This window comes from Schistocerca americana, chromosome 2 (assembly GCF_021461395.2).
Source record: "Schistocerca americana isolate TAMUIC-IGC-003095 chromosome 2, iqSchAmer2.1, whole genome shotgun sequence".
Lineage (NCBI taxonomy): Eukaryota > Metazoa > Arthropoda > Insecta > Orthoptera > Acrididae > Schistocerca > Schistocerca americana.
In genome coordinates, this window is record NC_060120.1 from 1,006,405,724 (window position 1) to 1,006,419,444 (window position 13,721).

Below are 13,721 nucleotides of genomic sequence, written 5' to 3' on the forward strand. Positions count from 1 at the left end.
TGTACATCATATAGAAATTTAAAACAAATCGGACCCTCCCTTTGACAAAATCCTGGCTACGACCTTGGTAACTGAGCTCAAATTTCACCCAGTGTTACCTTACCTTGAGCAACATTGGGGAATTGAAGACAAGCACAGCTTTTTTTCTGGTGACATGAGACACTTCGCTCACCACTGTCACGAGCCGTAGCAAACTTTTTCATGGGAGGTGTTGAAGAACGAGCGTTGAACAGTCTTCCCTTTCGGACAGCTTGCTTCTTGAGATATGTTGACAATAAGCTTTTAATCTGGCAGTGGGGCGCTGTGGCAGTAAGTTGTTAATTTGAATGGTGTACAGTGGTGATGGAGGTTAGGAAGTTACCTTCATAGATGTGTTGGTCGAACGGAGATCAGATGGACGACTCGGACACTCTGTGTACAGAAAAACCGATACATGCAGGTCTGTGTCTCAAAGGATGTAGCTTTCACCATCCAGCTCGGAAGAGAGCTATGCTGAACACGCTAGTACACAGAGCCAGAACTATTTCGGACATGGACCACCTAGGTTCCGAGATCAAGCGTCTGAAGACGATGTTCAGAAGGTATGGGTATTCTATCCATAACTTTAGATCAGCCTGATGACGAAACCAGGACGCCACTCCATTCAAAGAAGCCAAGGGGACCAACACACAGCGCGGTGCAACAACTAGCGAGATACGGACAGTCTTAAACAGGCAAGGATTCAGACCAGTCTTCCTGCCGCCCAGAAAAATGAAAGAAATGTTGCCGCGCATTAAATATAATACAATCCCTTGCGAGTGTGGCAAGAGTTACGTGAGCCAGTGTATACGGACGATTGCCGATCGATCGTCGTGCAGAGTTTTTTTTCTTCCCCTAATTGAGTTTCGATTCTCCCCCGAAGGGAGCAGGCTGGCGGCAGATTAGTACGCCGCTCTTCAGCGTACATAATTTGTTTTGGTTCAAATGGCTCTGAGCACTATGGGAATTAACTTCTGAGGTCATCAGGGTCCTAGGACTTAGAACTACTTAAACGTAACTAACCTAAGGGCATCACACACATCCATGCCCGAGGCAGGATTCGAACCTGCGACCGTAGCAGCTGCGCGGTTCCGGACTGAGCGCCTAGAACCGCTAGACCACCGTGGCCGGCGAAGCTTCTAAAATTAGACCTTGTGAATACAACTTCAATAGACACAATGCTCTTAGCAATGCATGAAAGCGTGCACTTGAAAAGAGAAAAAATCGGAGGTATACTTCCCACAATTCACCGCCTGATGCGATGGATGGAGCTGCAAACGACGCTAGATATAGAGCGGAAGCAAAATATATGGACGCAGAACGCGCCACCTCTGTACGTAATCCGGCCAATCAAATGCTGTTCTGGGGTTATAAAAAAGGAACCTTGCTATCTAACGGCTATCAGAGAGGCAGTTTTCGATTGTATCGAACTGTAATTACCGAATCGCAAGCCGTTAGTCAGTTATCGTGTTTTTCGCGAGTTCGTGGAAGTATTTCTGCAATTGTGTTTTTCACGGACGCGTCGGCGGACGTGTGAAAGCGATTTCTGGCTGCTTTCGGTTCCCTGTCTGATGATGACATGGATCCCGTCACGGACATCGCGTCGGACACTACAATGGGTGAGACTGTACCACAACTACAGCATCACACCGCGAAACAAAGCCTGAAGGCTACCTGTGTACCACACATAAGAGCTAAATACCGGAGGAGAAGTACGAATACCACCGACGTCATCGCAAAGAAGCTTTAGAAGAAATACGTCGTATGAAACAACTGCTTCCGGAGGATACAGACAATGATTCTGGGGAATTATCGTCGTGTGGCTTAAACCGCGAAGCGACAGAATCAGGTCCTCACAGGACAACATATCTGGATGATGAATCTATGGAATGCCAACCTACTGTTGACAGCGTGGCTTAGAAGGGGTTTCAATCAGTACAGCGCTGAGAGATCTTTCACCGCAGCGCTGTTCAGGCACTATAACGAGCTGCGCGACCGACCCTTGTCACTACAAACTGATATGACGCCCTCGTTGGAGCGTCGGTGCAAGAGCCTACGACCGCCGACCTGCCACCCCACCTCCGTCCGTCCCAAAGGCTCCCAAGATGTCACACATAGTCGTTTAGAACTGTGCCAACGATGTTAAGCTGTGCCGCAACTTTAGGAAACAGATATCTGGTGGTTTACGAGCTGCGTACGTGGGAGATGGTGTAAAATTCTACATTGGCACCCTCGAGGATTACCAGAAGGTGTTCGAATTTCGCAAGAATCAACAATTACCATTTCACACGTTCAAGGATATCACCGGCAGGGATGTGAAGGTAGTGGTGAAAGATTTTCCACCTTCGGCTACGGCAGAGGAAGTGCACAAAGCCCTACAAGATCATGTCTTTACCATAAAGGATGTAGACCAGTTCATGGTTAAGGGGAAGGGAAAGCTTCACCCACTGCTGGTGTAAACTGTGACACTACAAAAGGGAGGTAAATCTGGTTCCATCTATGGAGTTCGCTATGTGCTGTCGATGAAAGTGCGCATGGAGGATTACCGCTCCCGCAACGAACCTTCCCAATGTAAACTTTGTCAACGTTGTACACACGCATCTAATTATTGTTGGCTACCGACACGATGTGTTAAATGTGGCGCCATGCACCCCAGTACTGAACGTACACTACCCCCAGGCTCACCTCCTAAAAGCGCGAGTTGCCAGGGTCGTATGCATCATCCTGAAAGGGCTGTAGTGAGTTTCAGAAAGCTCTCAAGAAGTTCCACACATCAGCCTCACGTTCTGCACAACCACAGCGGGAACGTGCAACTGTTCAAGACGGTATGAAACATGTAATGACTGACACGGCTGGCGCGGCTGTTCCAAAAGAAAAAAATGTTCAAATGTGTGTGAAATCTTATGGGACTTAACTGCTAAGGTCATCAGCCCCTAAGCTTACGCACTACTTAACCTAAATTATCGTAATGACAAACACACACACCAATGCCCGAGGAAGGACTCCAATCTCCGGCGGGACCAGCCGCACAGTCCATGACTGCAACGCCTTAGACCGCTCGGCTGTTCCAAAAGACGGCCCACCTACGCCCCTCCCCCCCTCCGCCCCTCCCCCACTCCCTCTCTCCCCCTCCCCCTCCACCCGACAGAACCACTGTGGACTGCAACTGCAACACGAAAGGGACGAACGTTTGCTTAGGCATTGCAAGATATACGTTGGTTGTTCAAACTGAGGACACCTCGGGACAAAGACGCGGATGCTGTGCTCACCGAAGTGACAAACATTCTCAGATTTCTTAGCAGCCAGAACTTTCTACATAAGCTCACCACTGCTGGAAGAAGGGTGTTGACAGCTAAAGACACTGGCTCAACTAAAGGGGTCAGATTAACATCACGGCTGCACCGACAACATATCTTCGCATCTGCCTATGGAATGCTTCTGGAGTTCGCAATAAGAAACATGAACTGCAAGATTTCATTGCCTGTCACAAGATCGACATAGTCCTCCCGGTAGAGAGTCACCTATGGCCAAATGAAACTTTCAAGCTTCGAAATACTGTCGGTTACCGCACTGACAGACATGCGCGACGTGGTGACACAGCAGTTTACCTTCGGCGTAGTATTACTCAGCGGCATGTCAACCTACCCAACCCACAGGAGCTGGAGCGACTGTGGTTTCACTCTGGACAGATTTCGGAGAGGTCACTTTTGTGGCGGCATATCGTCGCCCTGCAGCAGATTTCGAAGAGGTCACTTTTGTGGCGGCATATCTTCGCCCTGCAGCACAGCTAATAGCACAAGATTTACATCATATCTTAGCACCAACGGCAAGACGTTTACTGGAGGCGACTGGAATGCGAAGTATCCTACCTGGAATTCATGTACCAACAACCCTAGGGGACTGGTGCTGCACAGTCTGGAACAGGACTTTGACCTGGAGATCTGGGGACCTCTTGAGCCTGCTCAAACTTCCTCTACCGGCCAACAACGTCCAAATGTCCTTAACATTATTACCATCCAAGGACTGGGATTGACATCCCTCTTGCTACTATCTACGACTTATCGTCGAACCATGATCCTGTTCTGGCGTCGTTACCACTGACAGGTCACCTACCGAATCAGCAAGTTCACCAGGAAAGTAACTGGTCCAAGTTCAAGAGGTACTTAAATAATAAAATCGAGTCTACACTGGAGGTTGAGATCCTGGCACAAATCGATTATGCCGTCAATTACTTAACGCGGAAGCTCCGGAGGGCACATAAACTGTCGGCTATAACGGTTCTTGAGGACTTCCAGATCCACGATCCGTTGCCTCCCTTACCAGAAGAACTACAGCTACGGAAGAACCGGTACCGGAAGTTGTGTCAACGGTCTCGCAATCCAGTTTACCGCCAATGACAGCATCGTATGGAAAGGCAGCTTCAACGGCAATTACTTGAATGGCAAATGGAAACGTGGGAGGATATGACGTCCTTCTCACTCTTGCAAACCAGAGAAGAATGGCCATTAGTGAAAAACTTGAGGCCCACACCATGCCCAGACGACCGTTTCAGACTCCTCACGGAACAACAGAAGACCTTCTCGCAAAAGAGGAAGCATTCGCGATGGCGTTTGAGCGACAAATGATGCTTCTCTGAACAGAGCCCAGAGAGACCATGAGTATGCCACCGTACAACTCGTCGATCGGATCGTAACTACTCCTGAACCGTTTCCGTCCCCGTCTAACACCTAGCGAAATTAGAACTTTACTCAGGAAGTTAAATGGGACCTGGATCTGACAAGATCAGCAAATTACACCTGAAGAGCTTGGCATGTAAGTTATTGGTGCTCTCGAGAACCATTTATAGTGGCTGTCTCTTGACAACGTATTTCCCCTCTTTGTGGAAGATCGCCAAGGTAGTTTCTATTCCCTATACCAGGAGGACGTTACCCTGGCAGCAAATTACCGACCCATTAATCTTTTTCGTGATTTGGGCAAAACCTTCGAGAGAGTCATCCAGGCCTGCATTTTGGAACTACTTGTGGCAGACGGTACAATTAGAGCAAAACAGTATGGCTCCCAACCTAAACTATCCACGGAGCTGCAACTATGTTGCCAGAAATTTCAATGTGCCTAGTACTACTGCAGCGGTCTTCTTAGATATTGAAAGGGCCTTTGATAAAGTATGGCGGGAACAGTTAAATCGGAAACTGGGTGAACTGACGTCGATACCCAATTGTTATGTGAAACTTACAACTAGTTTCTTGACAGATAGAAAGACAATTGTTACTGTAGAGGGCGAATGGTCTATTACCCAACTGCCGTATGTGGGGTTGCCTCAAGGATTCGTTTTATCCACACTACTGTTTAATATCTATGTCAGTGACATGCCAAATGTCACAGGGGTACAAACTGCGCAGTTTGCCGAATGACGCGGTTTTTCTCACCAGTGGCAGACGTATTCACGGCAACATTCGACGCCTTCAGTGTGAACTAGGCGCCACAACCGCTTGGTGTCAGACCAATAAAGTGCAACTAAATCCTGTCAAGACGACAGACATCTATTTAAACAAGGAACGCCCCTCGATGCCCAACAGCTAAAGACTTCATGGACAGGATATCCCCTGAAGGGACATTGGTCACTTTTCTGCGGGTCATTTTGGACAAACACTTCTTTCTCCATTAACGTGTTGACCTTCTCCGGAACAAAGCTTTTGGTACGGCCAAGAAACTCCTCCTTGTTTTCAAGGGTGCTGACCTCAGTACCACAGCAAAGCTTCGGTTATTTAAGACCTCCGTGTTCTCTAAGACACTGTGTGGCAGCTCGGTTTTGGGGTCTTGCTAGTACAACACAAATTGGCTGCCTACATGTTTCACAGAATATGGTAGTCAGATGGATACTTCGTGCCAACCTCTATACTCGCGTCGTTAACTTGCACGGTGCCTTCCATAAGGATTCAGTACTAGAAGCAGTTCGTAGACGGACGACGACCTTGCACAGTAAAGTAGACACTTTGTGTAACTCGGTGTACCACTTACCCGCAGCTTGTGGTCTAGTGGCTAGCGTTGCTACCTATGAATCACGGGCCCCCCGGGTACGATTACCGGCCGGGTTGGTGATTTTCTTTGTCCAAAGACTGGGTGTTTGTGTTGTCCTCATCGTTTCATCATCATCCGTGACAGTGACTAGATGTGACTGTGAAAAAAATTGGACTGTGAAATAATTGGAACTTTGTACGGGCGCTGATGACCGCACAGTTGAGCACTCCACAAACCACACAACATCATCATCAGTATACCACATAACAACCCTTGGAAGGACTATACCGCTCCATGGCGACGGTATAAGGTACCACGTTCCTTGGTACTGCGACATCCTATGCCATTCCACCAACTGGTGGTACTGACGGTAACTTATGACCCTAAGAAGTTGACCCCAAACGTTTATTCATAGTAATGTGAACCCGAACTCCTAATTTCCTTCCACCATGAAGTCTGGATCGTCATCGACGATGACCCTTTGATTTAAAAATGGGGCCAAAAAAAAGAGAGAAAAAAGATAACGACAGTGGTCGATATCATCGAAAGCTTAGATTTGACGGGGAAAGTGAACCGAGAAATTTTTTTGCACAGTCAAATGTGATCCAGCACAGGCCGTACATTGACCTCCAATGTCACGTCATCTCTACCTTCTGGATGGTTTTGTACACTACTGGCCATTAAATTTGCTACACCAAGAAGAAATGCAGATGATAAACTGGTATTCATTGGACAAATATTTTATACTAGAACTGACATTTGCACGCAATTTGGGTGCATAAATCCTGAGAAATCAGTACCCAGAACAACCACCTCTGGCCGTAATAACGGCCTTGATACGCCTGGGCATTGAGTCAAACAGAGCTTGCATGGCGTGTACAGGTACACAGCTGCCCATACAGCTTCAACACGATACCACAGTTCATCAAGAGTACTGACTGGCGTATTGTGACGAGCCAGTTGTTCGGCCACCATCGACAAGACGATTTCAATTGGTGAGAGATCTGGAGAATGTGCTGGCCAGGGCAGCAGTCGAACATTTTCTGTATCTTGAAAGGCCCGTACAGGACCTGCAACATGAGGTCGTGCATTATCCTGCTGAAAGTAGGGTTTCGCAGGAATCGAATGAAGGGTAGCGCCACGGGTGGTAACACATATGAAATGTAACGTCCACTGTTCAAAGAGCCGTCAATGCGAACAAGAGGTGACCGAGATGTGTAACCAATGGCTCCCCATACAGTCACGCCGGGTGATACGCCAGTATAGCGATGACGAATACACGCTTCCAATGTGCGTTCACCGCGATGTCGCCAAACACGGATGCGATCGTCATGATGCTGTAAACAGAACCTGGATTCATTCGAAAAAATGACGTTTTGCCATTCGTGCACCCAGGTTCGACGTTGAGAAAACTATCGCAGGCCCTCCTGTCTGTGATTCATCGTCAAGGGTAAACGCAGCCATGGTCCCCGAGCTGATAGTCCATGCTGCTGCAAACGTCGTCCAACTGTTCATGTACATGGTTGTTGCTTTGCAAACGGCTCCCTCTGTTGACTCAGGGAACGAGACGTGGCTGCACGATCCGTTACAGCCATGCGGATAAAATGCCTGTAAACTTGACTGCTAGTGATACGAGGCCGTTGGGATCCAGCACGGCGTTCCGTATTACCGCTATGGCCGCTATCGACAGGGGATCTCAAGTTGATTCCGTATTTCTAGATTTCCGGAAAGCTTTTGACACCGTTCCTCACAAGCGACTTCTAATTAAGCTGCGGGCCTATGGGGTATCGTCTCAGTTGTGCGACTGGATTCGTGATTTCCTGTCAGGAAGGTCGCAGTTCGTAGTAATAGGCGGAAAATCATCGAGTAAAACTGAAGTGATATCAGATGTTCCCCAGGGAAGCGTCCTGGGACCTCTGCTGTTCCTGATCTATATAAATAACCTGGGTGACAATCTGAGCAGTTCTCTTAGGTTGTTCGCAGATGATGCTGTAATTTACCGTCTAGTAAGGTCATCCGAAGACCAGTATCCGTTGCAAAGCGATTTAGAAAAGATTGCTGTATGGTGTGGCAGGTGGCAGTTGACGCTAAATAACGAAAAGTGTGATGTGATCCACATGAGTTCCAAAAGAAATCCGTTGGAATTCGATTACTCTAGTACAATTCTCAAGGCTGTCAGTTCAGCTAAGTACCTGGGTGTTAAAATTACGAACAACTTCAGTTGGAAAGACTACATAGATAGTATTGTGGGGAAGGCGAGCCAAAGGTTGCGTTTCATTGGCAGGTCACTTAGAAGATGAAACAAGTCCACTAAAGAGACAGCTTGCACTACACTTGTTCGTCCTCTGTTAGAATATTGCTGCGCGGTGTGGGATCCTTACCAGGTGGGATTGACGGAGGACATCGAAAGGGTGCAAAAAAGGGCAGCTCGTTTTCTATTGTCACGTAGTAGGGGAGAGAGTGTGGCAGATATGATACGCGAATTGGGATGGAAGTCATTACAGCAAAGACGATTTTCGTCGCGGCGAGATCTATTTACAGAATTTCAGTCGCCAACTTTCTCTTCCGAATGCGAAAATATTTTGTTGAGCCCAACCTACATAAGTAGGAATGATCATCAAAATAAAATAAGAGAAATCAGAGCTCGAACAGAAAGGTTTAGGTGTTCGTTTTTCCCACGCGCTGTTCGGGTGTGGAGTGGTAGAGAGATAGTATGAGTGTGGTTCGACGAACCCTCTGCCAAGCACTTAAATGTGAATTGCAGAGTAGTCATGTAGATGTAGATGTAGATTACCCTCCTGAACCCACCGATTCCATATTCTGTTAACAATCAGTGGATCTCGACCAACGCGAGCAGCAATGTCGCGATATGATAAGCCGCAATCGCGATAGGCTACAATCCGACATTTATCAGAGTCCGAAACGTGATGGTACACATTTCTCCTCCTTACACGAGGCATCACAACGTTTCACCAGGCAACGCCGGTCAACTGCTGTTTGTGTATGAGAAATCGGTTGGAAACTTTCCTCATGTCAGCACGCTGTAGGTGTCGCCACTGGCGCCAACCTTGTGTGAATGCTCTGAAAAGCTAATCATTTGCATATCACAGCATCTTCTTCGTGTCGGTTAAATTTCGCGTCTGTAGCACGTCATCTGCGTGGCGCAGCATTTTTAATGGCCAGTAGTGTACATAGCCATCACAAAATAGGAGAGTACTGCATTGTGTTGATACGGCTGAAGAACTGGGCAGCGAATTTTGCTGTGATGTCAAGATTTACGAAATGATTCGAGAGTGTTTGAAGGAGTTCGTAATTCGCATCGGAGACTAGCATGGCATAGTCTATACGTGTCAGAACGAAACGTGTACAGTAAGGTGTTACATGCTACGTGCCGAAGGAATAATTTACGTCTTGTTAACGTAAATCTTCGGTGAAATTTGAGTCCAGTTAAATGGGGACTTAATCTAAAAGTTTCTATGTCAAATACGTTTATTGTAACTAGAACAAAGTTCGATATTGAAGTCAGTGGTGGCTAGTAACCACAATTTCGCAGTTATCTCGCAAATAACTCATTTTCCGATCCACGTGTACTTTAATTCTCTCGCTTCTATTACCGTATACTTCCTCCTGTGTCGGTTTTCGCTACCAATCGTGATACGCAGAGTATAAAAATTTTGCTCCTGGGCGCCTCTGGACCTGCTCTCTCGAGAGGACAGTGCCTACTCGTCTTCCACCGATTTAAACCAAATTTGAGATATATCCGCGGGTCGGGCGGAAATGAAAGTGGTAAGAGTGGGAGCACCAGATGGCCAGGCGTTTAGGAGAAATAGCATTTTGGTACGCGTCGGGTGAGGCAAGAGCTATTCATGTCAGCGTAGTTTTCAGGCAGCAGCTGGTGGAACGGACAGTATACGTAATGGTAATTCACGGGACGCGCATTCGAACTAGTGTGCGGAGTATTATTTCATTTCCAATTTTCACGTTACTTGCTCTTGCGACAGACCGAAATAAACAAATTTCCGAAAGGTGAGTGTAAGGTGTAAATAAAATTAGATACTTTTATTAAATTACAGTTGTTGATTTACACGTGTTGCAGTGATGTTCGTCATAAAAAGAGGGGAACAAATACTATTCTTGGCATTTGCATATGTTCTAAATCCTCGCCTTTTTTGCAGTTTCGTGATTGTTTTAAAGTTTCTATGGAAAAATAGACTTGGTTTACATTCATAAAGGCTTTTCTCTCATCTCACACTCGTCATAAAATTAGGCGTAGTGCGCCATTTAGTCAAGATGGCGAGGAGTGCTGGTGATGTGCATTGGAATGTATTTTCTTGCAGACTTCTCGGGAAGTGCTTTATTTTTCTCTATTTATGAGATAAAAGCAGTTTTTAAGCATTTTGACCAAACGCTTTCCCTGACGATAAAAACAGAAAAACAGTTATCGCAGGTTTACACCAGCGAAGCGCTTCTCTTTTTTTTTTTTAGGATGGGGTGCTGGTGAGGGATGGCACTTTAACACTGCAGGATGGCGATCCTTCTTCATCTTTAAAAATTATTAACACAAGAAAATTGTTTTCCTGGACGTAGGACTGCACATCAGTCAAAAAAATTTTGCATAACGCTACTGTACTTTCCCTAGATTTTGATGAAATAATGACGACATTCCCATATTTTGCCACATACTCATCCACAGTTTTTCGAATCCTCGGTCCAAAATGATCCGCTGCTTTTCCTTATCGTGTCCTTTTTGTAAATATTGATAAATATAAAATATTAAGAACTCTTTCGGTTTGCTTACAGTGTAAGTAAAGTCGAAATTGAAAATGCAAAAATGTTTGCACGACCGTATATTACCGTCCTACACTTCATTGCGCCAACCGCTATCTTGATAGTATATTAAGACATGGCTCTTGTACCGCCCCACCTGGGACAGACATGTTACTTTTTCTAGACGCTTTGCCATCCGGAGCTCGTACTTCTGCCACCTTCATTTCTGGTCAAGTCGTGCGTACACCATAAATTTGGAAGAAATTGATGATGATCAGTAGGCGCGGTGCCCTTTTCAGCTTGGCTCCCCAAACGGCCGCTTGTTTCTGTTGGGCCGTACAATATCCATGACAAAAAGATTACCCAAAATTGCCCTAATAACTCGTTAACCAACAGAGAAGTTGAAAGAAGAAGTTCAAGATACGAAAGAATCGTGCTTTCTACGAAACAATACTAGGCAAGACGGCAGAACAATAAGCAAAGCGAGAACTGATGTAACCGAAAATGGAATCTACTGAAATACGAAATATCTGCTCAGGTACTCTATCACGGCTACTCTGTTTCCTCATATTTAACATTTTCTGCTTACATATATTTCTTTGTATGAAGGTATAATAACTAGTAAGAAGTGTTCCATGGAAGGGTTGCCAGTTGACTAAATAATTAAAACTACTTTTTTCAATGCGTAAGAAATTGCTTTGATTTATTTTCGTAATAATTTGCAGTTTTCTAAATACAGATTTACCCAGAGTTGCCACAATTCAGTGTTTCATGTTTGATAACAGCGAGATAAAAAGAACCATACATACATATCAAAGTAAAACAACTGTTGTAGTATGATGTTCCGTTATCACAAAAAAAGAAAGCAAGAAAAATTGCTTTACGTTTATAGAAGTAGTTGCTTTTTCTTCAGGGTTTGATCTGCATAAGGGACGACCAAAAGTTTCCGTTTAAGGGTATTGCTGCCGGATATATCTTTTGTAGTGCGACTCTAGTGAGCCTATATAAGCACCGACAAGTATGCAGTGGATTAGTGTGGCATTCATACACTTCTAACGTGTGTGCAACAAATGCGGATACGTGAACTACGGCGACGTTATTACCAAATGCGTTCAAAAAGGCCAACTTGCTCTTATTCTTGTCTTAGTTGCCGAAAGCCAAACATCGGTAGATAGCCATCAACGAATGAAGAACGTGTATCGTGCAGGGGTATCTGTATAAGACCGCTGTTTTGTGCAGCGTGTCTGTATAAGACCGCTGTCTTGGAATGGTGCGCAAAGTTCCTTACTGATTGACACATCTAACTGGGAGAAGCCAATCCTGATATTTCCCCATGTGATTATAATGTCTTTGCTCCTTTAAAAAGGCCTTTAATCATCGAAGATTCCTGTAGCTCGCGGATATACAGCAGGCAGTCGTGGTTTTTTTCACGCAGCAGCGCACGGTGTTTCACCGTAACGATATGCTCAACCTCGTGCGTTGGTGGGACGATTGCCTCAATCCTCATGGTGATTTTCCCTGATTGGCATATCGATATTGTACGACCATCGAACGGGAACTTTTCGATTGACCCTTATGTTATAATAAGTTGTTATTACTGGGCTCTGAGATTCCTGCAATTTTTTTTATTTTTATTTATTTATTTTTTCAGGGTGACTCTGGTAGTCCAGTTACTCAGGACGGCATGGTGGTTGGCATGGCTTCATGGACCATCATGCCCTGTGCCACAGAGAGGTCCCCAAGTGTATACACCAGGGTATCGGCCTTCCTCGACTTTGTTAATGAACACATTTAGAAGTGTATATTATCCATTTTAATCACCAGTCTTTAGACTACCGCATTCTTACTTGCATCTTTCACTATCCTTTACTTTTTCTTGGTACCGTAGCAATTTTTCCACTGACTTGTTCCTTATTCTTGAAAGCGCCTCCTACAGCCTTCTCTCCCCAGCTAGTCTTTTTAACACTTCTTCATTTGTATCTTTAACTGTACAGTTAACGTATTTTTTCTGTAGCGGCACGTTACAATTTTTTTCTATTTCTTATAAGAACTTCAGATGGTACTCTTCCACTTCCACACTATACTGTATTCCAAATGTTTCTATTTCTTCCTCATTTCCATACCGATATTCGGAACCAGTAGAGCCCTGCTGCTAAAGAAATCTTTCTTGTTTGTGCTGTTCTGCTTCTCATGTTTTCCTTGTTCCGGATATCGTGTTTAACTTTACGTCCTGGGATAGGATAAATTTCCTTCTTCCACTACATTGCCGTACGCAACATTAATATTAAGGAAATTGTTATTTTCTCTCCTACTACTTTGTATTACAAACCAATAAATGTACAATATCATTACAAATAATATTAAATAATATAATATTAGCACAATAAACCATTAGTTTCTTCATGAACAAGGGATTTGTAATAAAGACAAATAAATCACAAAGTATCAACACTATTTCTTTGAAAAGTCTACAGAAATGAATTCTAAATTCAACACACTGCTTTGCCAGAACAGTACTTAATTAATTTAAATCAATAATGCAATACATATTTCATCCACATGGTTCTTTCGTGCTAACATGGGTTTTAAACTTAGCGTACAAAACCGACTGCCTCCATGAGTCTTACAGAAAGAGCGTACAAGCACGCTGAAATCGCTATGTCTCACTAATATTATCTCAACATTAGTGTATTGCTGAGATAGAAAGGTTGCAGTATTTGATTTAGAATCTCGCGGAAACGGAACACATTGAATAGCATTCTTTATGATTGGGTGTACATCGACTAAAAACCTCTATAAATAATTTTCCAGCATAGGCTGCTGATCTTTATTTATTTATTTACTTATTTACTGGGATATGTCTAGTATTTGTAATAAACACTGCAGTTTGTATCATTAGCTATAAGACACTTTCGTCC

At 44.7% G+C, this 13,721-nt stretch overlaps 1 protein-coding gene across 1 annotated transcript in view; it reads left to right on the forward strand.

The window, feature by feature from the left end:
* LOC124594615 (trypsin-1-like) overlaps nucleotides 1-12,598 on the forward strand; it is a 64,234-nt gene extending 51,636 nt beyond the window's left edge. Inside the window, exons 8-9 of the mRNA XM_047132986.1 lie at nucleotides 2,209-2,339; nucleotides 12,455-12,598. Coding sequence (XP_046988942.1) covers nucleotides 2,209-2,339; nucleotides 12,455-12,598 — 275 coding nt within the window. The remainder of the gene's footprint in view (nucleotides 1-2,208; nucleotides 2,340-12,454) is intronic.
* Nucleotides 12,599-13,721: the final 1,123 nt, after the last annotated feature.